The 24,873-nt window shown below is 41.8% G+C and overlaps 1 protein-coding gene across 2 annotated transcripts in view; it reads right to left on the bottom strand.

The window, feature by feature from the left end:
* The window catches only part of AGK (acylglycerol kinase), a 37,534-nt gene extending 17,336 nt beyond the window's left edge, over window positions 1-20,198 (bottom strand). Inside the window, exons 1-8 of one of the 2 annotated variants that reach the window (XM_086754913.1) lie at window positions 19,984-20,090; window positions 19,258-19,395; window positions 11,078-11,117; window positions 6,361-6,440; window positions 5,058-5,133; window positions 3,605-3,697; window positions 2,611-2,643; window positions 514-608 (exon numbers count right to left, since the gene is read on the bottom strand). In XM_086754913.1, the coding sequence (XP_086611039.1) occupies window positions 514-608; window positions 2,611-2,643; window positions 3,605-3,697; window positions 5,058-5,133; window positions 6,361-6,440; window positions 11,078-11,117; window positions 19,258-19,283 (443 nt within the window). In that variant the 5' untranslated portion in view covers window positions 19,284-19,395; window positions 19,984-20,090. Of the gene's footprint in view, window positions 1-513; window positions 609-2,610; window positions 2,644-3,604; window positions 3,698-5,057; window positions 5,134-6,360; window positions 6,441-11,077; window positions 11,118-19,257; window positions 19,396-19,983 lie in introns of both variants that reach the window. The other variant, XM_010119717.2, reaches the window with a different exon arrangement.
* Between the last annotated feature and the right edge of the window lie 4,675 nt (window positions 20,199-24,873).

Here is a 24,873-nt window from a genome sequence, read left to right as displayed (position 1 = left end):
ATCACAGGGATGGGCAAGAAACCCTGCAAAAGCCAGTAACAGGATCCGACCTTTCCCATAAAGATATTCTTGTACAACTTACTTTGCAGGTGCTAACCAGGCTATATGCAAACTGGTTTCAAGAAATCTTAAACTGGAGAAGTGATGGAAAGAGGACTTATTCTTGTTTTATTTTATCATATCTTTGTCGTATACTTTCTGACTATTCCCAAGAGGCTTGATCCTTTTAATCCTTTTTTTTTTTTAAAACTCTGAACATCACACGATCACAGAGAAATTAGCCACAGCAAGTGATTTCATGTTCAAAATAATACATACATTTCCTTTTTTTAATTTTTAGTCAGTTTTTGGAAGCCATTAACTCAAGCAAGTCCAGAGAATCATCAGGCTCTGCCCAGAGACTGCTAACTTCTATGTAACATAGAAGAAAAAGAAAAGTATCAAGCTACCAAGAAGCACTGCACCTTGAAAACAAACAAACAAAAGCCCCTTTCAGAAACATGTAATACTTACTGGACTTGGTTCGTGCTCTCAGGGTACAGTGTGTGGCTGAGAGTGCAGGTCTTTCCAAGAGGTATGAATCCTATAGGAATCTTACTGAAGGCAGCCTGGACACATGGGGAGAGTAAATTAACATTTGCATCAGCTGAACGAAGCTTCCTGTGTGGAGATCACAGCTGTGTCTGATATCACCCCTTTGGCACTAAGCAGCCAGGCACTTCCTTAAATGAGGCAGTAATACATAATGACTCAGAACATGGCATCCGAATCTGTGAACCCACCACTGCCAACTGGATACAAAGGAGCTTTCTGTAATCATTAAGAGCATTGTTACATGCAGGTTGGCAGCCATGTCCTAACTAATGCATGGATTCTGTCAGCAATCTGCCATCTTTCTTAATACTGACAGTGGCATCACAAGCCCTGAATCTCATTTACCACGGCAGAAATCCCCCTCTGACAGTGTAACCTTGCATGGCAAAGAGATTTTCTCAGTTAAGGAAAGGAAATTAATTGATTCCTCTGGCATTCAAATAATGAAGCAGCAGAAGGTCTAATTTTTGGAAGTCATTGACCGTGTTATTTTTCTGTACCACCAGCAAAAGGCTTGCTGAAGGAGCAAGTTATTACACTATACCTCATAATAAACTGTGCTCCCTGAGGCGTGTCAGCAAATCAATGTAAACTACCATATATCACAATGTACCATCTCCCTCCCGGGCACTGCTACGAGCAGCACCATGACACTGTAATTCTGCACTGACTGTCTAATACCCCTCTCACTTGCCCACCCACCGTGCCCACCCACTCTCCCTTGCTATCTCTGTGTCACCTGCAAGTCTTAACACATCTCAAAGAACCTCCTCTCATTTCCTTCAGAATTGTTTTACAACACGCAGGTGACAGGCTGTTTACAGCTCATGCAGTCATGTTCTGCTCTCCTGGCTGCGAGGAACAGCGTTTCTGGAATACCTTGCACAGGCTCTTCTTATCCAGGGAACAGTGGTATGACATACCCAAATAAAAAGGGAAGCAGACCACAGAGTGAGGGGGCTGAACTGCAGATCTCTACTCCTAGGATAGAATGATACGAAGGACAAGAAGAATACCCTGGCCAAGACAAAGTGACACAGTGGCAATACTACAGTATAGAATGCAGTATTCCACCCAAAATAGTGCCAGAGGCAGAATTTTCTACACTACTGCAAATTAACCCAAGCTACATCAAGATAATAAGTCAAAAAATAGAGAAGAAAAACTAGCCAGTAAAGCCTCCAAAACTTTTCTTCCAATATCTTTAGATTACAGAGGTCTCGGGGGCCAACTAAAATAATATTAAATTTAGAAAATTGATGTCTCAGAATTGATACAGTCAGCGCCCATTTAAAAATACTGGCTTGGTTGCAGAGTTTCTCTTGTCACATTCAAACAAAGCAACTGCCTAAACAGATACAATTCTAGCTGCCAAGGATATCATCATAATCTTGTCTAGATCATTTAATTGAGTTTTTGCCAGCTCCTGCCAGAAGGTTTTAGGAACAATGATTCCCTCCTTTCTTCAATAACACTGTCCTCCCTCTTTAAAAAGAAAAATCTCTCTCATTTACATTCAGAGGAATCCACCTTGAGAGGTTAAAATTTGCTTTTTGCAGCCATCTGCATAGGCAGGTATTCACTGCTTGAAAAAAAATGGCAAAGCAATCATAAAGCAATAGGAGCATGATCATAACTGAATTCGATTTCAAACCTGTACAAATACATGAAAAACATGTACTTTTGCCTGATGCTTCTGCCAAACAAAGCAGCATACACAGCTGGTCCATGGGTCTTTCAAAGTTGTGCATTTGGCTTCTCCACAGTCTCTGCTTTGATGCTGGAAACTTTCCAAAGCCGTGGCTTGGGAGCCATTGCACTCCCTGAGACAGGGAATGAAGAACAACGGGTGGAATTGTAGGACATTAGCAGGGCTGACTTAACTATGCAGCAAGCTGGCTCCAGATTAGTAAGCAACGTATCTGTAGAAGACAGCTGAGGCCAAGAGATCACAGTGGATGCACAACACCCTTCCTCTAAGAAATAAACAACATTTTAAAAATGACACTTCCTCACCTCATCTGCTCTGCGGAGAAGTCCAGTTATGACCTGAAAAACATGGAAATGCTCAGCTCTGATAATTCTGTTTCTCAGTTACAGTGGAAAGCTACAAAGTTCATACCCACATTTACTCTTTGGAAGATTTAAGGAGCAGCTACTCTTTTATGGAAGGTGTTACAGGGGCTTACATGGGAAAGGAGGTATGTTCAGTGTTCAAACATGGTGGAAATAGCAGGGTTATGAGCGTGCATGAGTATACGCTGGCACCACAACCAATGCCAGTGTTAACGTTTTGACACTGAATAATGTTCTACATAATGCAAAAATAGCACTGGTCACTGTGCAATTAACAATAATCAATTTTAAGGCCAAGAGAAACTTGCAGATATATTCTGACCACTTTCTCTTGAGGTCATTGCATTTCATTTAGCCATTGCCTTATGAAGCCAGTAGTTAGCATTCCAGGAAATGCTCTAATAAAATACAGTCTTCCTTGAAAAATGGAGTATTCCCCAGGTCTGCTGGTAGTTTGCTCCCGTCATTAATCATCTTGACAACAGGCATTTATTAAATATATACCAGGCTTTGTTATCACTCCCACATATTTTTTAAATTATTTGATTCCCACTTAGCAAAACATGCATTCCTCTTGGGGAGCACAGATAGGAATGAACTTTGAAAATTAGACCATTACAGCTACATTACACAGAAAGAAAAAGTTAGAAACACGTCTCCCCAGATAATTTTCTCATTCTAGAATAAAATTCTGGAAGATAGTTATGTCACAGACTCTTTCTGACTCTCCTCCCGTCATCACTTTTAGACTAGTAACAACTAGCAGAGTTTTCTTATCCCCAGAAGATTATAACACTGACTGAAAATACAGATGCTGAAATGGACAAATGTCTAGTAATAGCTGTTATGATGTTGCTACATTACACAGACTCAATCTTCTCACCGTCAGCCTGACTATGATTCTCAACAAACCAGGACAAAGCTCTTGCAGTACCTCTTGTACTGTGCCATCTCCTCCTGCAATAATGATCAGATCTGTGTTTTCCACCAATTCCAGCAGCTTTTTTGCTTGTCCCTCATAATCAGTCTGAAGAAACAGAAATCCAAACATGAGAACTCAAGTGACTATTTCTAGGATTTCTCTTCTATAGAAAAAAAAAGAATAATCTATCCATTTGCTTAACAGTTATTCTCATATAAGCACACAGTACTATATATTACTTACATTCACTGAAATTTCTTCAACTGACAAAACAAGTCTGCTACCAAAAACAACACGTGCAAGCAAACACATAGACACAAAGGCTAAATGAAATATCAGAGTAAAACTTATTCAATAGATCTAGAATATTGCAGCAATAATCGTATTTCCAGGTAGTTTCACATAAACAAAACCACAAGCAAACCATGCTCTTGCAGAAAAAGTCCCAACATCTTTAGCAGCCAAAGTGCTCAAGTGCGTCTCCTGAAACACAGAATCTGTAACATAAAAGGCTACTGTCTGACAGCAAGCTGTTGACAACAGGTTTGGCAGTAAAGAGTACACGGACTTCCTAAACCACCAAAACCATTGAAAACGCCTGTCTCTTACAGTGACATCTCAGCCTCAGTTACTGACCCAGCCCTGTTTCGTTAATTTGTCAGGTCTGAAGCTATAAAGTGTCAGTTTTAAGTCTTGCAAAATTATTTTTTTCTTTTAGGGTGGGACTACATATTTTCAATGATTGGAGAGAGGCATTATGAAATACAGCATTTTAACACTAAACCTCGTGAAAAAGATTCCAAGAGAGAAAGATACATATTAGAGTACTTCACTGCTAGGACACAGTGACTATTAAACAATCCACATATCACAGCTTCAAAAACCTGGAAAAAGATCAGAATCCCTGCATGTTTACTTTTTCTTCTCTTTCCAAAGAAAACTCTTCTGCTAACTCAGACCATTTAGAGCACAGTGTTCTGCTTTTGTGATGGGAATGTCGAGTTATTTGAGGATACACTGAGACATTTTCCGTGTAAAAAGAAAAGGTTATTTTTAACCAATCTGAACAGTTCCACTGCATGTCAAAGTTCCTCAACTTCTGAATTCTGCAAGTTGAGGCAGAATTGACAACTTCAAGAGCGATGGGCACGCACCACTAGCCAGTACTCAAATAAACAGTTTTCTCTCAAACACGAATTATTGAAGGGCTGCTTTAGACAGACAGATAAGCACACGTACTGCTTTAGCTGAAAATTAAAACCTTAACACACAGTTTATAAACTAACTGTGAATTCAAAAGAAAAATATTAAGTACCAGCTCAATATCTCAGTATTTATTTTTTCTCACGAGATGTCTACAGGACAACTGAGAATTTCAAATGCATTCAGAACTGAATTTCAATTCGTCAAGCGGACAAATGTATCAGAGCAGACAATGTATCTATATTAAAAGAACAGTTCTTACCTTAACCACAGTTACATCCAAGCCAGATAAGTGCAAAATTGGAGCAGCATTCTTTTCAAAAAGGTTCCTGGCTTTGCTAGAAAAGAGCAGAGTAAAAACTATTTCATTAATCTGGTGGCTAACTAAACATAAAAGGAAAGAAACAAATTAGTAACAAGAAGAAATCTACTTAAAAACAGATCTACGCAGTCAGTCACTCAACTTGCCAGTCAGGAAAGATGAGACCTGTATCTCAGATGTTAGCTTTTTGCTGCCGTTTTAAAAAATGCAGAAGAGGTTATCTAGCTTTCTCCAAAAATAATTTTTAAAAGACCCAAAACAAGATCTCCAGAAAGAAATTTATTAGAAAATTAATTACTTACAGAGCACCAGGCTTTAAGACCACAGAGAAGGCCCATTTAGGTTTTCAGAAACATTAAAAAAAAAACATTTACTGTTACATATTATTACAGAAGTTCAGGAGCAAAATTTTATCTTTCTTTTGTTATAGGACTCAAGCATTTTCTGCCTGTAACTGCATAATAAAATAATTACGCTTTTAACTATAAATTGCTTACAACAAGTAGAAACATGAGGCTAGAAGTCAGTGACTTGATTTATTAACACTTTGCATTTTCCAGTCATGGGTGTTTTGAACAAAAGCACACAAGTCCAAGCACTTCCATATCCGATGTATAATTCTTTTTGCATTGTTACAGACAACTCCACGCCCCTCCCCAAGATGCAACTGATAAGAAGCTTAGCTGAACAGCAGAAACAGACACACATCATATCCAAGATAACTGGTTTTCTGCTAATGAGTACACAGAAATAGCAGCCAACCTCTTCCAGGAGTCTTGCTCTGAGCCCATATTTAGCCTCTCAGTTCATGGGCACATCCCTTTCAAGGACAGGTTCCCACAGAACTAAGGTCACTGCTGGCTAACTTCAAGTCTTGAAGCAATCAAGGTCATCTTTTATTTCTATAGTTTTTGAGGATGGAAATGAATCACATACAAAAGTGTGGAAGGAATAAGAAGGAAGTCCACATACAAAGGAATGACAAAGGCCAAAACACAGGATAAATGAAAAATTAAAAGTATACATATGTTTAGAAATCATTCTTTCAACTCAAGCGTCTAGTTCTATTTCTCATCTCACTATTTTTTGTAAAATAAAGTTTGGCATAATTACATAGCACCAGCTTGGCATCAGAGGGAGGCAAAAACAAGCTCAAAAATCTGGCTGGCTTTTATAGTGGATGGCAGAGCAAAAATACAGAAAGAGTGCCTCACATATGAGTGTAGAGAAGGTGCAGTTTTACCCTTTGCAAGCTGCTGGGTTGAGGAACACTGTTGCTTTCTTCAATGGCATACTGGAAGGGATCAGCTGGTTGCCAAAAGTCTAAGTGAGATAAAAAGCGCAGAATTCAGTTCATCTTTGAGGCATATTGGTATAACGGTTCAAAATAACGCATCTCTACAAATGTCAATGGGCTTTCAAATCTCATGACATTCAAATGACTTCCATATTCAGCCGTTGTACAGGTCTCCTATTCAAAGACCTGCACTCTTAGCAACAGCTCACACCACTGTTACAAGTACTTTTTAGCTCATTTTTACAATTCCACCACCACTTCGTTTTTGTCAACCTCTGGTTTTCTGCCATGGGCAGAGATCCAGGGAACTATCCTTGACTCCAAGGTTAATTGGTTTTTCCTTCCTTATGTAATTCTCATATACCTGCCTACTGTCTTCTTTCTGCATCTTTTTCCACTTCTGTACTTAATTTCTAATATAAGTTCTGCTCATTTTTGTATTTTTTATGCTTAAGTTTTTGAAGATATGAAAGATAATCCCCAGAGAATGTGCCCTGATCTATAAGCAAGTTCACTGTTTCTCAGACATTTTTTCTTCCTAATGTCTCCGTATAAAAATCACTGAATTCCTCTTCAACTTTTAATCCAATTCTGAATAGGTGCCTTGATTTTAAATTCTTTGAGAATTATTCCATACAGCCTCTTGTACCTTTTAGCCATTTCTACTATTTCCACAGACTTTCCGCAGAGAAGAGGCAAGAAAAGGCAAAGTTTCTATTCACGTTATTTCCCATTCCCATTCAGTAAATCTATTTTAGGTCAGCCAAAGGCACCGTCACTACCACACCAAATCAAACCAGTTTTGAGTACAAGGCTGACAACGTACTCAGCAATACCATCCAGAAGCCCTAGCAACAAAGTAGGAACAAAAGACAACTGCACTGATCACAACACCCAGTCAACTGTCCCTGTTTTTTTTCCCTTTATCTTGAAAGTTAATCTCCTTAGCAGGAATTTTTATATTGAAGAAGGTGGACACCGTACACAAAGCACAGTAGCTTTTAGTGATCGTTAGCTGTTTAAATTTAGAATTCCATTTGCCAACTTTGCACAAGACAAGAAACCTCAATTAAAAAGTGTGCAGCTGGATATGTTGCTTAAAACATTCAAATTTCTTCTTCAAGAAAGGAAAAGGATGAGAGAAGTTGCTGAGAGCAAAGGAATCTTCAGAGAAAGGGAGACAAATCAATAGCTCTTAAGCTTTAATCAAAAATCAGCTGGAAAACAGACCAACTTATTTTATTGCAATTGTTGGGCAGGAATTGGGAAATATAGGGGACCTCTAGCATGTCACAGCTGTTAGAAACAATTAATTATTATCCTTGAGGGGCACACTGTGATGCATTTGCTTGCTCTAAACAACCTAACAAGGCTCAGAAAGAATTTATGAGTAATGACATAATCACTTCTTTATGTAATACAATTAGATGTTTATGTTACATACAGAGGCATTTCTAAAGCAAATGCTGATTTTTAAGACAGGAAATAAAAAAAATAATGCAACATTCTAGAAGTCTTTTTCAGACAACATAAGGAAAGGCAACTTAAAGATAGACATTAAAATGTATATTAAATATGTATACGAAGGTACAATTTAGGAAAGTCTATACCTTTTTCACTTCCTTGTCAAATGCACTTCCAAGTATTGCATTTCTGGACTTCTCAGATGACAATCACTATTTTGCAACCACGAAAAATCCTTTATACAAAGGCTTTAATAATGGTTTATGAATAATAACAGAGAAAGCACATTCCTTTACAGAAAACTACCCCTGCTTCACAGAGTGAATTGTTTGCCAGCTAACAGGACCTCTTTAACACGTGTCCCAAGTTCAAGAACAACAAAGTCAACCAGCAAGACCACAGCAAAGGAAGTTCACAGTCAGCTAACATTGCCTTATTCCAGAGGAAGAAGTATAAAAGGTTTTAAATTTGATAAATGAGTTATTTATTATAGAATCTTTCATTTGCCACTCCAAGGCTGTCACCATAAACTGATATTTAAACTCAGACATGCATGGAAGTACTGCTGTAGCAGATATTTTGGCAGGAAGGTGGGTGCCTCATCACCTTGGTATTGTAACAGGCTTAAAAACTTCAAAATCTGATGTAAAAATAATAGAGAAGATCCCCCACTTCACTCAGACTAAACTTTTTTTCAAGCATTTTTCAAACAATTATAGTTTGTTGTTATTCTGAAGAACATATTAGACTTTTAGTAACTTACTGCTGTATTGCTATGTGTTTTCAAGCAGTATTTGGCACTAATATATCAGTGAGAATGGAAATTTCAGGAAGAATTGCTTACCAGGCTTTCTGGTTCACTCCTTTCTAACGCAGGAGTCTTCTGCAGGATATTTTCCCAGGCTTTAACCCCCGAAACTGCAGGAAGCTCTACTGACAGTGTTTTCGGAATTTCATTTACAAGAATAAGCCATAATGGAATAGATTCCATCACTTAATGACTGGAATTATGAAACAGGAAAGTCAGAATTTCCAGAACAGAACCTGCATGTGGGTTGGGGCCATCTCAAGCACAAATACAGGCAGGGCAGAGAAAGTATCCAGAGCAGCTCTGAGGAGAAGGACTTGGTGGTACTGGTGGATGAGGAGCTCACTATGAGCCAGCAATGTGCGCTGGCAATGTGCGCTTGTAGCCCAGAAAGCCAACCACATTCTAGACTGCATCAAAAGAAGCGTGGCCAGCAGGTTGATCCTGCCCATCCCCTCTGCTCTCATGAGACCCCACCTGGAGTACTGCATCCAGTTCTGGAGCACTCAACATAAGAAGGACATGGACCTGTTGGAGCGAGTCCAGAGCAGAGCCACAAAGATGATCAGAGGGTTGGAGCAGCTCTCCTATGAGGACAGGCTGAGAGAGTTGGGGCTGTTCAGCCTGGAGAAGAGGAGGCTCTGGGGAGACCTTATAGTGACCTTCCAGTACCTAAAGAGGGCCTCCAGCAAAAATGGGGAGGGAATTTTGACAAGGGCAGGCAGTGACAGGACAAGGGGTAATGGTCTTAAACTAAAATAGGGTAGATTTAGATTAGACATGAGGAAGGAATTATTTACTTTGAGGGTGGGGAGGGACTGGAATGGGTTGCCCAGAGAAGCTGTGGATGCCCCATCCCTGGCAGCACTCAAAGCCAGGTTGGATGGGGCTTTGAGCAACCTGGTCTAGTGGAAGGTGTCCCTGCCTATGGTAGGGGTGTTGGAACCAGATGATCTTTAAGGTCCCTTCCAACCCAAAACATTCTATGATCTTGCACCAGTCTTTCCTTAGCAGTTACACCTTTTTGACTTCTCCTTATGTACCATTTCATCAGTGCCTTTTACAATTTTTTTTTTTAAATTTGGTCAGCATGCTTCAAATACTGAGGTATTAACTGCTATTTTTGGCAATATAAAAATTTCTGTCACTTTGATATTACGCAGTAAAAATGAATATTGAAAACATAAAAAAAAGAACAACTGATACTATAAGTTGGAAATGCATTTGACTATGAAGCTATAAGTATGATTTATGAAAGCAGTACTTTCAGTGAAAGATTTTTCTTCTTCTTCACAAGACTTGAGCTCCCTTACATCTATTCTGTCATGAAGTTCCATTGCCCAAATCAAGTTGCTGTGAATATTTTTCCCTCAACAGCAGGCAGGCTAAAATTGGGATTACCCAGGTGCACCACAGAAGCAGGGTAACCTCAAAGAAAGTTCTTTAATAAGAAAAATAATTTTCACCATTCTTCTCAGGCCCCAGTATGTAGCAATGATGGGAGCAGTGTTACATGCCACAAAATCTCTAAGATCTGGCATGGAGAAGCAGGTTTAGAATAAACTTTATTTGTGGGAGGTAGAAAAACTCTTAAAATCCTACAGCACATCACCAAGGTAATCAGAGCAAGTGAGCAGTACCTTTGCAGTGATGTCATCGACAAGCAGCAGCACTGGTGCCCCTGAAAGATTGCTTATTAAGGACAAGATTTATTTATGGGAGTACCAGAGTATGGGAGTTTGTTCATTGCTGGTTACCCACACAGGCCACAAACTACAAAATGCAATAGTCAGTATACTCAGAGAATAACTCTGTCTCTGAGTACTAGCTTTCTTGTCAGAGATCAGCAAACAAGTTGTCTCCATTATGTTCCCAGTACATGGGTCTCAAAAGTGCGAGGTCAGTCATCACACTTTGTATCCTTGATAAAAACTCACTCAGGGTTGAATAGGCAAGGGCAAGGTCTCTCCAGCTGAGCACAAGTATGAAGCAGTTTGCACTACTTCTGCCCAGACTACACTCATCGTGGTGGATCTGAGATTTCAGTCTCCTGTCTTATCAACAATCATCTTCCCACCAGAACTTTACAGGCGCAGAATAATTACACCTGCAGAAATGGAGGTGTGGGTAGCTACAGCAGTCACTAAGATCACCCCAGCAATAGCACGGCACTGTCCATCACAAAAGCAGAGTCAGGGTAGGAAAGGTGCAGTAGCCCGGCTGCAGGCTGGAGGCCTTGTCCGCCCTTTGGCCCTTTAGCAAAAGAACACAGACGGCATCATTATAAAGCTTGTCACGTAGCAAGGGCCCGCTGGGAAAATCTCAGAAGCCTTGCACAGCCAAGATAAGAGGGAGATGTTAATCTAATTTTATCACTTTAAACAGTATTACCTGGGCTTCTTGGCACGCAGCTCTTCGTAGCAGGTTATCACTATTAGGTAAGACAGAAAAGAGAGTGGACATTAGGTTGTGTAAGTTTAAAACAATTTGCTCATTTTTAAGATGTAGGTACAAACGCTTTTACGCACACTTTGTTAGCACTAAAATAAAAAATACATGTTCTTTAAGACCTAGTTAACACATTTTAAGGATGAAACACATCCATTTAAGCACACATGCATAATTTTTTTTTTCTGAATGTGCACACAAACACCCCTTCTACAGCAAAGAAAAGCAAAAAACAAAGACCAGAATGCCAGTGTGCTGAGATTACGTAAGCTATGAGATACTGTATAACAGTGATTTATTTTAAATTGCTACATAACTGTACTCCAGATGTAAGGTGTGTTTTTTTCCAATGTTAATATTGCCTGTTACTTACACTGAAAGTACTTACCATTCTGGAAGCACAGAATGGATTTAGAGTAGACTTAAGTGTAACTTCCACGGACTTAAATCTTTGTGCATTATAATTATGAACTCCCCTCTCCATCAGCTTGTAAGCTGAACACGTTAATGCAGCACCTACCACCTACCTAGGTCTGAGCATGGCCTAAAGCAGTAACTTAGAGAGGTGAAAATCACTCAACTCACCTAAGAGAAGTTTAGAAACAAAGAAGAAAACATCAGTATTAGATATGTCACTGATGGTCATTTCAGAAATAAATTCCAGACTAATCCTTCTGCTTGTCATTGGTGTCAGACAGCATTAGCAGGGTGGCCAGCAAGGTACAGTTGGCAAGCAAACTGGACACAGAGCTACTGAGTGAAGAAAAGAATTCTGTTCTTCCCTAGACCAAAAAAAAGCCCTATTGGCCCTTGCAGACAAAGCAGGGAGTCCTGTTCTACAGTGCCCAGAGTCTCACCTGTCCCCTAGATACTAGACACTCCTCCTCCTCCTTAAAACAAACAAACAAAAAAAACAACTCCTTTAGCTTGGCCTTGTCAATACCTGTCAAGACAGTATATTATTGTCTCAAAAATAGTAAGTACAAAAAAAAAAAAACAAAAAAAACCCCACCAAAAACCCAAAATTATAGTCAGCATACCAAAATGAATACATGATATCAATTAAAAGAATTCAAGGCAAACCATGAAAAACAAGTGACTAAGAAAGCAGCACACTCCTGCCACAAAGTGTGGCTCATCAGGCCAAATCCTGCAATGGAAACAGCAGAAGAGAAGGCTAAGCCTTGTTCAGACCTCTGGACCCAAACACGAGTGCCATCTACTCAACTCCATGAGTTTCTGGTATTTACCAGTCACTGGAGCTATAAAAGCTGCTCTTTTTGGTGTCACCAAAAGATGCTGCAATGCCGTAAAAGGAGAAGTAGGGTGACTTGAGGTGAGATATAAAGTTGAATTCTGAGAAAATAACTCCACAGTGAAAAAGGCACAGATTTATTCCTGGTAATAATAAAAAGACAAAGGAAGAATTCAAGCATGGAAAAAGAAAATATGTGAATAATATTTCACTAGGATAACAAGTAACTGGAATGTCTGAAAAAAGTTTCCTCAGAGGCATGCTTTTAGCTGTCATATTTGCTCCTTAAAACTAAAGGAATAAGTAATTTGTATTAGCACCTGAAATATAGAGGAGCGACAGACTTGGTTTTGATTGCAGTAATATCACAAAAGCGTACTAGTTAAATTATCTATCGCTGCAAAGGTTTGCGTTCCAAGCTAAACAACATTGTCACAGCTAATTCCAGTTCCACCAAGGCAGCATGATAGGCTAAGTCCACAACGCGCTGCTGAGGGCACAAGCCCTCATATAGGCACTTTCTTTTCCCTCTGTGGCTACGTGTGTCCAGAGCAAACACAAAGCAATTGCAATTTCAATATGGAAAGTTTAAATATTATGGGATATCAGTTGATGTATTTGATTAATTGCTGTCCTAACCTTATTAAGAAACTCTAGTCAAATCTATGTTATCTGTGTACTTCACATTGATGCTATTTTGCTCAGAAGTCAAGCTGGGTTACATCATCAGCCAGCCTGCTTTCCTGGTGCCCACAACCTTATGCTGCAGCGTTAATCGCCTTTAAAATGGAGTCCAGCACAATTTTTCAAATGCAAGCAAAAGACACTGTGCTCTCTGTCCCAGCCCGCACAGACCTTCAAAACTACTATCAAGGATGCAAGTTTGATTCAGCTCAACGGAATCTTAATCATAAAAATTAGGCTTGACAGTTTAGATATCAACATTTAAGCTTATTTCCTCCTGCATTGAAGCACTTAAGAGAAACAGAAAAAGTTTACTCTGACACATATAATTTTGATGTCAAAGGAAAGGTTTAAGTTCTGAGACCAGAACAATCACTTACTGTCCAGACTATTTGCCTCACCTCTCCAGTAGCATAGTACCCCCAGAATCCCATGCCATCCCGGCCACACTCATAGGATTCCCACTGATTCAACTAGGTCATATATTTCAGAGTCATGTAAGCGTGGCTTAAAGATGTCCCACATTTAGCTTAAAGATGCCAGGTAACAGAAAAAATTTTATTTCCTTAAAATGTTACGTCAACAGTTAACTACCTTCACACTTAAGAAAAAAAGTGCAAGTGCACTCACAGAGGTGTATCTGTGATAACAGCAGTCCTCCTCCTGCATCACTGCTCTTGCCTTTCCTCATCTCATATGGCTCACCTGAAGTACCACAAGAGGGTCTGGAATGCTTCTGCGAGTCATACCAATACATAAATATAGCTAGAAAAATGTTAAAAATAGCAAAAAGGTAACTTCTTAAAGTCTTCTGTCTCAGTATGTATTAGATTATCAAAATATGGCTGTGTACCAGCTCCCAGAGAAGAAGAGACTTTAATAAACATAAGATTTTGTCGATTTTTTATACTTTATTGACAAATATTACACAGTAACAAAGCCTTTTCAACAACACTTGAACATGAGCAGATGGAGGCTGAGGGAAATTGCTGCACTGTCTTAAAGAACACACAGAGATTTCTTCTGACTTGCGCCATATCCACAGCAAACTAAAAATCAATTTTTACTTTATGTTTCCCCTAAGGGCTTATAGACACAACTCTGGCCTTAAAGCAAAACAGATGTGCAGTATTGCAACTGCTGGCCACTGAGGGCTGCCTTCCTACTGTGAGAATTAAGCAGCACACAGCTTATAACTGGGCCAACTTGCTTAAGCAGTAAAAAATTGGGAGATAGTGAGGAAGGAGCAGTAGCAGTGGGGTATGGAAGAAAGAGGATGTCCTAAGCAGAACCCATGGACAGAACTTTGACTGGTTCGACAAAGTTATCAGTCAATCCTGCAAGGCCAGCAGCCACCGCAGCATAGATTTATACCACAGGAAGGAACTAATGCCAAAAGAAAGGAACAGCAACTGAGCAGAGCTCACCATGCACCAGCCGTGTCAGGCTGCCAGAACACACCGGGCTGTGAGAGCACAACATCCATACGACCCACTTGAAGAGGTGCTGTTCTGATTTGTCTGCAACATCCCTGGCGCAGGACTGGAAGCCACTACTCCCATCCTAAGCGTTTTAAGCTAGAATAGGGAATTAACACTCTTACATATAAGCACACAGATCCACACAATTTAGTACGTACGCTCCTCCTCCAGCTGAGACTGCGTCCTTTGCCCAAATGCCAGCAGAGGTGAGGGCTAAAAGGACGGTTCCCATGATGAAAAGTCAGCCAGGGCAGCAATGAACTCAACAAGAAGACAGCAAACTCAAATGGAAGAAGCTGTTTGAGGCCCACAGCTGCAGCAAGAGCAAGCCTTTGTCTCAGAGCCAACCAAAGCAACTTCCTTAGAAGTGACCATACTACAAATGGTAGCAAGAAGCTCAGGTGTAAAATCGTATTTCAAAAAAGGTTACGAGCATTAAATCTACAGTTATTAGTACATTCAAGCAACAAGAAGCCTAAAAACACTCAAGTTCAGTGTCTGGATCAAAACACAGAGTTTTGTCAATATCCAGGAGGAGAAACTTTAGTCAAGTTGAGGACTGATCCTATGTGCACAAGAGCTACATCAGAACCGCTAATAGAGATTTTATCTTAGCAAAGAGCTTTTGGCTGCTTCCAATGCAGCGAGACTAAAGCATCCTCTTCGCTGGACATTAGCGTTTACTTCCAGCTTGGCTTTGGAAGGGCATGAAAGACAGACCTTGGTCTGCATCAGCTTCACCCAAGACTCAGATTTTATACGCACTGTTTCTGATGAAGTTTTGATGAAATAAAGTCAGCTATTTGGGAAGCGATATGCAGAAAGGTGACAAAGTCAGTTATCAGCTGGCAAACACGCAGAGACTAACATTCAAATTCTAGATAACAATAACACTAGGAATACTGGCAAGCAGTCAAAGGCCGAGATGCCTTGCCAGCACTTTCTCCGGAGAAAGTCAATACTTTAACATATAGAGTAAAACTATGTTATCTGAGGAGTCTACTGCCTCAGTACAATATAGAGGGTCCCCATCCTGACAAGGTGATGATCACTTACACAGTGACACCACTGTAGCAGTCTAGCCAAATCTGACAATCAGTTAAACTGATGTCCATCATATCAGAGATTAAATTTCTGATTTGACATAGCTGGTGACTCACTGCACCACCTGCACATATAAAAAACAGCAGCAGCTCTATTCAGGAGAGATGACCCAGGACAGAAAGGCAAGAGGGACTTGCAAGAGGTACTTGGTACAAACTTGGCAGAAATGTTAAAAAAATCATATGGTACCTTTACTTTATCTGTAGTCAACCTCATTTGCTTATATTAAACAGAAGTATGCTACTGTGTATGAGCATATATCTGACAACCTGTGTACCCTCTAAGCTTTAACCTAGTACATTAAAGCCAGTGGCCCTCGTACCTGTAGCATGATATGCTATAGAATAAAATTATGCTAATAAATAAATTAATGCAATCCAGAGAAATTAAAGGAAGACAACCTCACATATGACAACACTAAATTGTCTTCTTACTTCTCCAATACAAGAGTAGTTGCTATCCCAAATGCTAGATGATGGATTTTTAAAACATATTCTTTTATAAGAAAGAAAGGAATTTTAAGACTCACTAATGTTTTGTAAGAATAACACTAGGGTTTTAGTTAACAGTAGTTCAATAAGAATACATTTTACACATTAAAAACCTTTGCCACCTCCTGATCTATGTCTCTTTTGAAGAGGCATCTTCTGTTATATTACATACTTCAAACAGCTGAATCACAAATGGGGGAAGGGGAATCAGCACAAGGTTTCCTCTTTACTTTTCTGTTCATCCAAAAACCCCTTACTGTTAAATCAGTCAGTATTTGAACAAACTCCAAAGATGAAAGGCTAATACGCTGATTCAGAAACTAAATGCTACATGAAGAAAGTATCATACAAGAAAGGGTTGAGAAGCTTCTCGACCTTTACAGTTATCATCACCCACAACCTTCAGACTAACTCGGCAATGAACCATTACACTCCAGTGCCCCTCTTTCCTCTCCAGTCTATGAAGCACAAAGGTGTCCACACCAGACTCTACATCAGTTTGCAGGAAGGGGACACCAAGGTCCATTTCCAGGCAGGGAAGAGGCAGAGGGGACAACTTTGGAAAAGGCAATATTTTCTCCTCCATATTTGTCCACATAGCACCCTCCAAAGCCTTAAGGAAGTACTCCAGAGCTCTTCTGTCCCTACTGACATGCACAGACTGACTACAGAAGAGTTGCCGTTTATTTGCAGGACTATTTACAATAGTTCTACTTAATGCAGGCATCATAGCCTCTGCCTCCAAAACAAGAATGAACCTTGAGAAGTCAAAAAAGCAAATGATCATCTCCTTGCAAGAGAAATATCTTAGAAAATCCATGGGGATGGAAAAGCCAAGAAGAGGGATGTAGGATGGGGGGGAAAAAAAAAACAACAACTTTCTTCAGCTGCAAATAAATGAGCAACATCTCAGACAGCTAATTCCAAGAAGTCAGAGGCTAATCTGAACTGATGCTGTGCTAAAGCAAGCCCCTTCGTCAGACACTCCAGTGATGCCAAAAACCGAAGCACAAGACTTCACTAAACCTTTAATCTCTTCTAAAAGGGCAAATATAAGTCAGTCAAGTATGCCTCATGCATAGTAATTTAGCCTCTGATATGGATAACAGCAAGCCTCACAGCCAACAGAGCCCATACATGGTTCCCTCATTAACCCCTCCAAGTGCTGCCTGCAGCAGTCTGAGCATGGGGCAAAAGGCACCTCTCACACTCCCCAGCGTAACTGTTACATGAACAAAGACACTGGGAAGAGGGAATGTACTAAAAAAACCTCACCAAAAGCCATTACCACATTTGGAAGCAAAACAGAAGCTGCAGAGAGGCATCCTGGCCTACTCCCTGCTGTCCCAAGAGCCACAAGGTAAGGCCTTCACTGTGCAGAGTACCACAGTAGGGCTGCTGAGACCACCTTTGAATTTTTGCACTCTTGCCATCAGGCTCTTCTATCATTCCTCATTTTTCTATTCTCTGGCTAAAACAGTCCTCCACAGAGATGAAGAAATGGCTAAAGGGTTGCCACTTTTTCCAAACAGTATTTAAATCTCTGAAAGCTGTACTTAAAGCTGTGCTGTAAGCCTATATCAAAGTCATGTAGAGCTGTTTTGTCATCCCAGGATTTCCTACCTTGCATTTCCAATGTCTGGTAAAAAAAAAATGCTGTATTTTCCCTTACAGATAAAAGGGGAGATTGAAGAATGGGATGTGTAAACACTTTTTTTTCCCCACTACACCATCTGAGTTAAAGTCCAGGCCTACACACACTTGGTGCACCTAACCTCTGAGCACTGAAATGTACATACCAAAAGTTCCCTTTTTGTTTGTTTGCCTTTGTATTTTCCTCCTTATTCACTACCATATCACCTACAGTACTCTTCACATTCTTTGTGATCATAATGTGTTTTCACAGCTACTACACAAAGGGAACTGCACAGGAAATCAATACAGCTGAAACTAAGAGTACACAGGCACATGAATTCCCAGAAATAACAGACATAAAGAGGAGACTGCTTGTGCTGCTCCCAGGCCTCCTGAAGTGCTCACTTTTCATATGCACAAGGAGCAGATATAGTCTCTTTTTTTTAAAGCTCTGTTTCAGTAGCTCTCTATAGCACCCAGGCCTGACGCACTCTGTTGTCACCAGTATCTGTGGCAACAGAAAAACAGTAAAGAGGCCACTTACGCAAGCAGAGTACCCAGGAAGGTCAGAGGCTGCTCTGCCCCACCAGCCAGACCCTTATATGAATGCCACCGAGCAATTTCTTCCTCCTTGTTTTGTACATATATTCTTTTCACTAAGAGGTATCTAGAAGGATAGAACCTCAAATAATTACTCATTTATGTTTTGCTATTTTATCTGAACTCAAAGTTCCCATCGTCAGAGGGAAAAGTGGAATGTAAGCTCAAGGATCCACTGACATTACATGAAGGCACAAAAAAAAAACCTCTTTAGCACAAATACTTCTTACAACAGGGTAGTATACTATGTACTTCTTTTCTGTCTGTTGGTCCATGTAGGCATACACATGAAACCACGACCTTGTTACCACCACTTTCACACACTTAATTCTCCGTTTTACCATAGCCTGCCCTACAGTCAGCGATTACAAGGGAAAAAGTGTGGAGAGAAATTTTTTGCTGCCTGCCCTGCAGTCAAACGAGCCTTCGTGCTTCAGGTAAGAACTAAGCAACTAAAGCAGATGTACCGTTGAAAACAAAGACTGATTTAATGCAAAAATCCCCAGGCAAAAGCAAATAAAGAAGGAAAGTACAACAAACAACATAAACAGACTTATTTTCCTAAGTTTTCCACCGAGGCTTTGGCAGCATTTTAATGTAAGCAGAAAAGAACACTGCTAAAATCATGACTTAACAATTAAAAAGACATTAAGACAGTGACAGAATAAACAGCAGCACCAAAAGTAACAACTTTTAAAAATAATTTGGCTGTACTTGCATTTCAGTCAAATGTATTAACCATAATCTTAACGGACAGGGATTAAAATATAAGCCTAGCTATTTAAAAATTGTGAAGGAGGATTTTGCTTGCTGTAAGGAACATTTGCTCCACAGATAAACAGTGGAAATGACACCCTGCTAGGCATGACTTACATTAGCAGCACCGCTGCTGTAAGCATTGACGGGCTCCTTCCAGCTAGGTGGGTGACAACAGCAAAGCAGGAGCACCAAGGAGGCACTGTGCACAGCTGCTGCGTCTCAAGAAAGGCACGAGCAACAGAAATGTGACATCTTCCATGAGGCATGTGGCACCATTAAAAGAAAAAAAAAAGGAGGTGGGAAAACCCACGGGCACACGACCACCACGCCGCGATGGCCGCCCTCTGCCATGAAGGTGGCTTCCCGTCAGCCTGGAACCAGAGGCACCACTTGTAGGTGTAGGGCCTCTGGTTTCATCCATCCTTATAGTACTGGTTAAAAACAAGCAAACCAATGACAGGGACTTGGTTGACACCATTTTTTTTTTTAAAGTTAGAAGAGAGAAATCTTCCCCCTTTCCCACAGGTCCCAAAATTACCCATTCCAAATTACTCAAGCCACCCTGACAATACTTCTGTTTAAAACCACCGCCCGAACTAGCCCCAAACTTACAACAGGGCCAAGGGGGGAAGTTACAAAAAGGCGCTCACCCTTCCTAAGCTCATGGCTGCTGGACGGGGGAGGGAGAGCCACCCTCTCAAAGAGCCGGAGCCCCTCAGAGGGGAGATCGCCTTAGACAGAGGGCCCTGCAGCCCGGGCATCCGAGGGGAACACGGGCGGCGGCCCCTCTCTCCCACCCCCAACCCCGGCCCACCCTGGCCCGCCCCAGCCGGCAGTTACCAGTGCTTCCCATAGAGCCAGTTCCCGCCCCAGCTCAGCAGGCAGACCCCGAACGTAGTTTTCTTCCAGTGGTTCCTCAGGGTCGTCAGCACTTTCATCGCCCCGGCCATGCCGCCCCCGGCAGCGCGGAGCACACCGAACGCCCCTCTGGATGGGCCGGCGGGAACCAAAGCGCCGCCGCTCCCGCCGCCCGACCCGGCCCGGCTCGGCTGGAAACGGCTCCCCCGGCTCCGGCGTTCCGCGCAGCGGTGCCCTCCCGGCCCCGCGTAGAGGCCAAGCACTGCCCGCCAGGCTCCGGCCCCCGGCTTTGGGGGGCGGGACGGGGGGGGCTTCTCCCGGCCCCCGCCTGGCTGGTTTGGGCCAATCTGTTCCCCGTGAGCGGGGCTGAGGCGACCTCATGCCCCGCTGCCTTGGGCCTTGTGTGCAGCCGGATGCGGTCCCTTCGGCCTTGTGTGCCCACAGATGCGCTCCAGGCACCCTACCTCAATTAAAAAAAAAAAAAACAACCACCACAAAACCAAACAAATCCCAAGAAAAAGTGTTTTCACACCCACCTGTGTCCTGCCCCTCGCAGCCTTGCTGGGTGGTTGTCCTTCAGCCCGTGAGGCAACCTGCGGCCATGGCCTCTTGGCAGCAAGCCCTGACTGGGAGCACGGGGAGCAGGAGACTTCCACCATAGCAGAGGACACAAGTGAATAGGTGTTTTCTTTCACACTGATAGAAATATCCACGGTGCCCCCTTAAAAAAAAAAACCCAGAAAATATTACAGAAGATTCCTCTAGAAGAAATATTGGCTAGGGAGTACCTAGGGTTTGCTGTTTAAACCACATCAACAGGATGACAACAAGCACCAGGAGCAATATCTCCAACCATGCAGGGAAAACAGACCATCCTTGCAAGGATGCCATGCGGCCATGAAAACAGCATGAACATCCTGCCAGGGAAAGGTAGAAACACAACCAAGTGGCATGACTTGACCTCGCAATGGAAAAAACTTTGGGACAATCTAGTGGTGGTGGCCTCTTCCAGCATTAACTCAGGCCGTGGCTTCCTATGACGCTGGAAAGATGTTGAACAGCCTCATAGATGTCACAAAAATGCCAAGTGGAGGCATGTGTGGCTAATATTGAAACAGACCCCATCCTAGGAGAAAGGAAGAGAGATGGTGGGCCATTCAAAATGAACAGTTGGCTAAATAAGTGGCATGAGGAAGCAACGCTGCTTTTGTAGTCCACTGCCCTCTTGACAGGGACTTGGGCTTGAGGACTCAGGACAATGAGGATGCAGTCTGGCAAAGTCCAGCAGGTCGTGGTAATGAACATAATGCTGGACAGAATTTTTTTTCAGAATGTTTTTTCCCTCTTGCAAAATGTCATTTTCAGCAAAATCTGAACATTTACAAAAAAAAAAGTTGAAGTCAATAAAATGGCTTTTCTGTAAAATGAATCCTTTTGCTTAGTGATGTCCGATGGGATATGAGTAGTAACATAAGGGGGCTGCTTGAGGCCAAATTTGGGACTCTGCGTATGCAAAAGTCTATTCTGCAAAAATCAAGTTGATGCAGAACAAGGTCCAGAAGACAGTCTGCTGTTAGTGATAAGGAAAGCAGATTAAACCCTATGGATTAGTTTCCCTGCTATGTTTTGGGGGTTTCTTCCCTTCATTTTGTAGAGTAGAAGATTTGGGATTTGTTCTTCCTAAGAAAAACCTTAAATTATCATCTCCTGATGAATATTTCAGGCACACTCTCATCCAGTAGCCATTTCCCACTTAAGTATTCCAGGTTAATCTGTCCAGTGCATCTCAGTGTGCTGAATGCATGCCCTTGATGCGCTGCTGAATGTTCCAGGTGGTGTGGAGTGATCAAATGTCCTACTTTTTTGTCCTACTTTTTGTGAGGATTCAGGTGGCATGGCCAACTGTTAACAGCAACAGATACTAGTACTCTCATGCTGCTTTCCTTAGCCTATGAAAAACATGTGTGCTAATAAATACTTTTCAAATTCATAATTCTCATGAGGTGCCACAAATAATTTACAAGCATCTGTAACTTCCTATTTTGCAACCAAGTCTACAGAGTACAGTTGTGTTTATTAACGATGCTTCCAAAACAGGCTTGAATTTTTAAAATAAAGCCTCTTTAGTATGCCAGTACATGTTTGGAGCAGTCAGAAAAAGGCTTAAAATGTATGAAAGACCTGACTATCTCCAAGGCAGCTGAATGGAAATTTTCCTGAGTTTATATGCATGAAAAAAAAAATCAGAGTTAATATAAATGAGAAATTTTAGCTTAAATACTAGTTCTCTTTCAACATCCCGAGCAGAGGGACCAGACCTGCTCTGAGCAGGGTGGCTGGACTGAATGAGCTCCAGAGGTCCCGTCCCACCTCCACCATTCTGAGATTGTGTGATGTTATCTGAGAATTTCGGCCGGTGATTTTGAGATGGAGCTTTTCGAAGAAAACTGCCCTTAGAAGAAAGAAACACTGAAGACAACAGTGGCAGGTTGTGCACTTGTCTCATGACTTGGCTTTACTTAGAATGCAGCATTCATTCTGAAATCCCTCCTAGCAAACACGTACATCCTAGTTTTTGTCTGTGGCTGTCTGATCACTCTCAAGGCAGATCACACCTGCCATGCTGCCACATGTACCAGGTACTTCCCTTTTAGCTCCCCTCGTTTTCTGCGTGTCGGATCAATAGAAGTAGGTATTTATGTGCAAATGAAGCTGAGAGGATAAGGGCTTGATCTCGAACATCTTCTAGATTAAATACTGTAGTCATTTTTTTTAGGCTGAGTAAAATGACTGCCACATTTTTTTTTCAGAAATCTGCTCCAAAAAGGCTGGAATATGTGTTTTGTTTTCATATGATTGCTAGATGGTTGGTGTAAAAAAAGAGTCATTTGAAAAGCTGCTCTGCAACTCTAACACTTGACTGGGGATGTCTCACCTAAAATTATCACACAAGTTGTGGGCTTCATCCCGGTTACTCCTGTCTGACCCATTTTTGAAGAGAAGTGTTTTTGTCATCCTGTTTCTACCATCAGTGCCTGTCAGCAGAAGAAGCCTCATATACATGACCATGCTTCAGGGATACATTTGTTTGTAACTTCAGGAAAGGCACATGCTCAACCATCTCAGTTCTCTTCTTAGCCAGAGACTATGGATTAAACAGTAGAGAGATTTTTCTCTACTACTTAGCAATGCCCTACAATTGACAGGGAGAGAAAGTGGTTTAGTCTCCTTTTCCATCCAGCACAATCTGTCCTCAACTCCTCACTTTAGCTAACTCATCTGGGTTGCTATTTTTCTTTCGTGGTTGTTTCTCTGGCAATGGAATTGAACATATGGAATCATTTTACTGAAGTCACTGGTTTCCACTTGGTATGTAGTTTTGAGTGGGGCCTTCGAAATCAGGAACAGAAGTCCTGTTCACAGCCACCAGTTAGTACCAGTGGCTTTCATGGTCTGAAAGCTAATTCTAGCCATGTGGTCCATGGGTAATCTTCATACGGTTGAACTGGATGGCTCCATCCTACATCTCCAAGTTCTGTATCAGCACTGTACAAAGGCAGAGGAGAGTTTGTGCATGATGGTAACATAGGGATATGTGCCTGTGTGTGCATAAAAGAAAGAGACATCCTCAGTTCAATGTAGGCATTCTTTTGTCCTTACAGCAACAGTGAATTGAGACCCCTCTGCCTGCTGGTTATTCTAGCAGTCGTGACTCAGCTAAGGATGGGCTGAAGGTATCAAACAGCACTGCTGCCAACCACATCTCCTGCCATCATGGTGATCGTATGTCTTCAGGTGCTTCCTTACAAGTAAAATGCAAATAGCAGTGTGTATTGCAAAAAGACCAAATTTATTGCTCTGTAGGAGCAGGGTGTTTGCCACACCAGTGTAAGTCTGTGTTCCTCCCAGACCAAGGCAGCGTTGTTTCTCGTTGTAGTCTGCCTGCCCCCCACCACTTTTTACTCATTATTAATATCACAGTGGCCAGAGTGACAGGGGAGAGCATCTTCTTTTGACACACAACCTTCAAGCTTTCATGCAGCTGATGAGAAAATTCCCAGACTTTAAATCTTTCCATGCCTCTGGCCCAGCAAGAGAGCTTATGATTTGCTCCACTTTAATTCCACAATGCCTGAACACCAAGCACAATTTAAGGTGAGGAAGAGCCCTTTTCCTTGGTGGATGGGAGTAGGACCGACGGAGGGTTTCTGCAGGTCAGGCTGTGGGATGGAAGCTCCAGACTTGCAGGTGCATCCACCACCAGCATCCACCTCTCCCCACAGCCATGGGCATTGAGAGGAAGAGACAGCTCTTTCTCTCCCTATCCAAGGGGGCTCCTGCGCTAGCTGAAATCTGTGGTGGGCTTCCCAGTTGCTGTTTCTCTGCTTCTTTTCTCCAGATTTTGTGTCCAGGGCCTGAAGTTGTTCTTCCGCCATGTGTCACAGGTCCCTCTCCGTTCCACCCATGGCCACCATCCTGTGTAAGAGAGGGGAGTGCTGCTGAAGCTAATCAGAGAAAGTTCCAGCCTGTGAGAGCAGAGAAAGTTCATGATGGATTCTGTTGCCCTCATTTCCAGCTCTGCCTGGAGATGTGAGTCCCCAGGGTAGTCATGTCTGCAGTCAGTGCCTGCTCCACTGGCTTGGAGAAAGATCTGAATCACACTTGCACGGTTTTTGGTTGGGTAACTCAGAGGAACTCTGCACAAGAATAATCTATCCCCTTCCTTTGCATCCACAGTCTTGCTTGGCTCTTCTGTAAGCAGAACAGAAGCTTCACTCTCTCTAGAAGGAAATTCAAGAGCATGCCTAGCATATTTCTACAGCAATACCCACCACCTTTATGCCCTGCCCCCTCTTCCCATGACTGAGTTAT

Source organism: Chlamydotis macqueenii, chromosome 1 (genome assembly GCF_036417535.1).
Source record: "Chlamydotis macqueenii isolate bChlMac1 chromosome 1, bChlMac1.mat, whole genome shotgun sequence".
In the NCBI taxonomy this organism is placed as follows: Eukaryota; Metazoa; Chordata; class Aves; order Otidiformes; family Otididae; genus Chlamydotis; species Chlamydotis macqueenii.
Note: the sequence above shows the minus strand (reverse complement) of the source record. Positions and strands in the feature narration are given on the sequence as shown.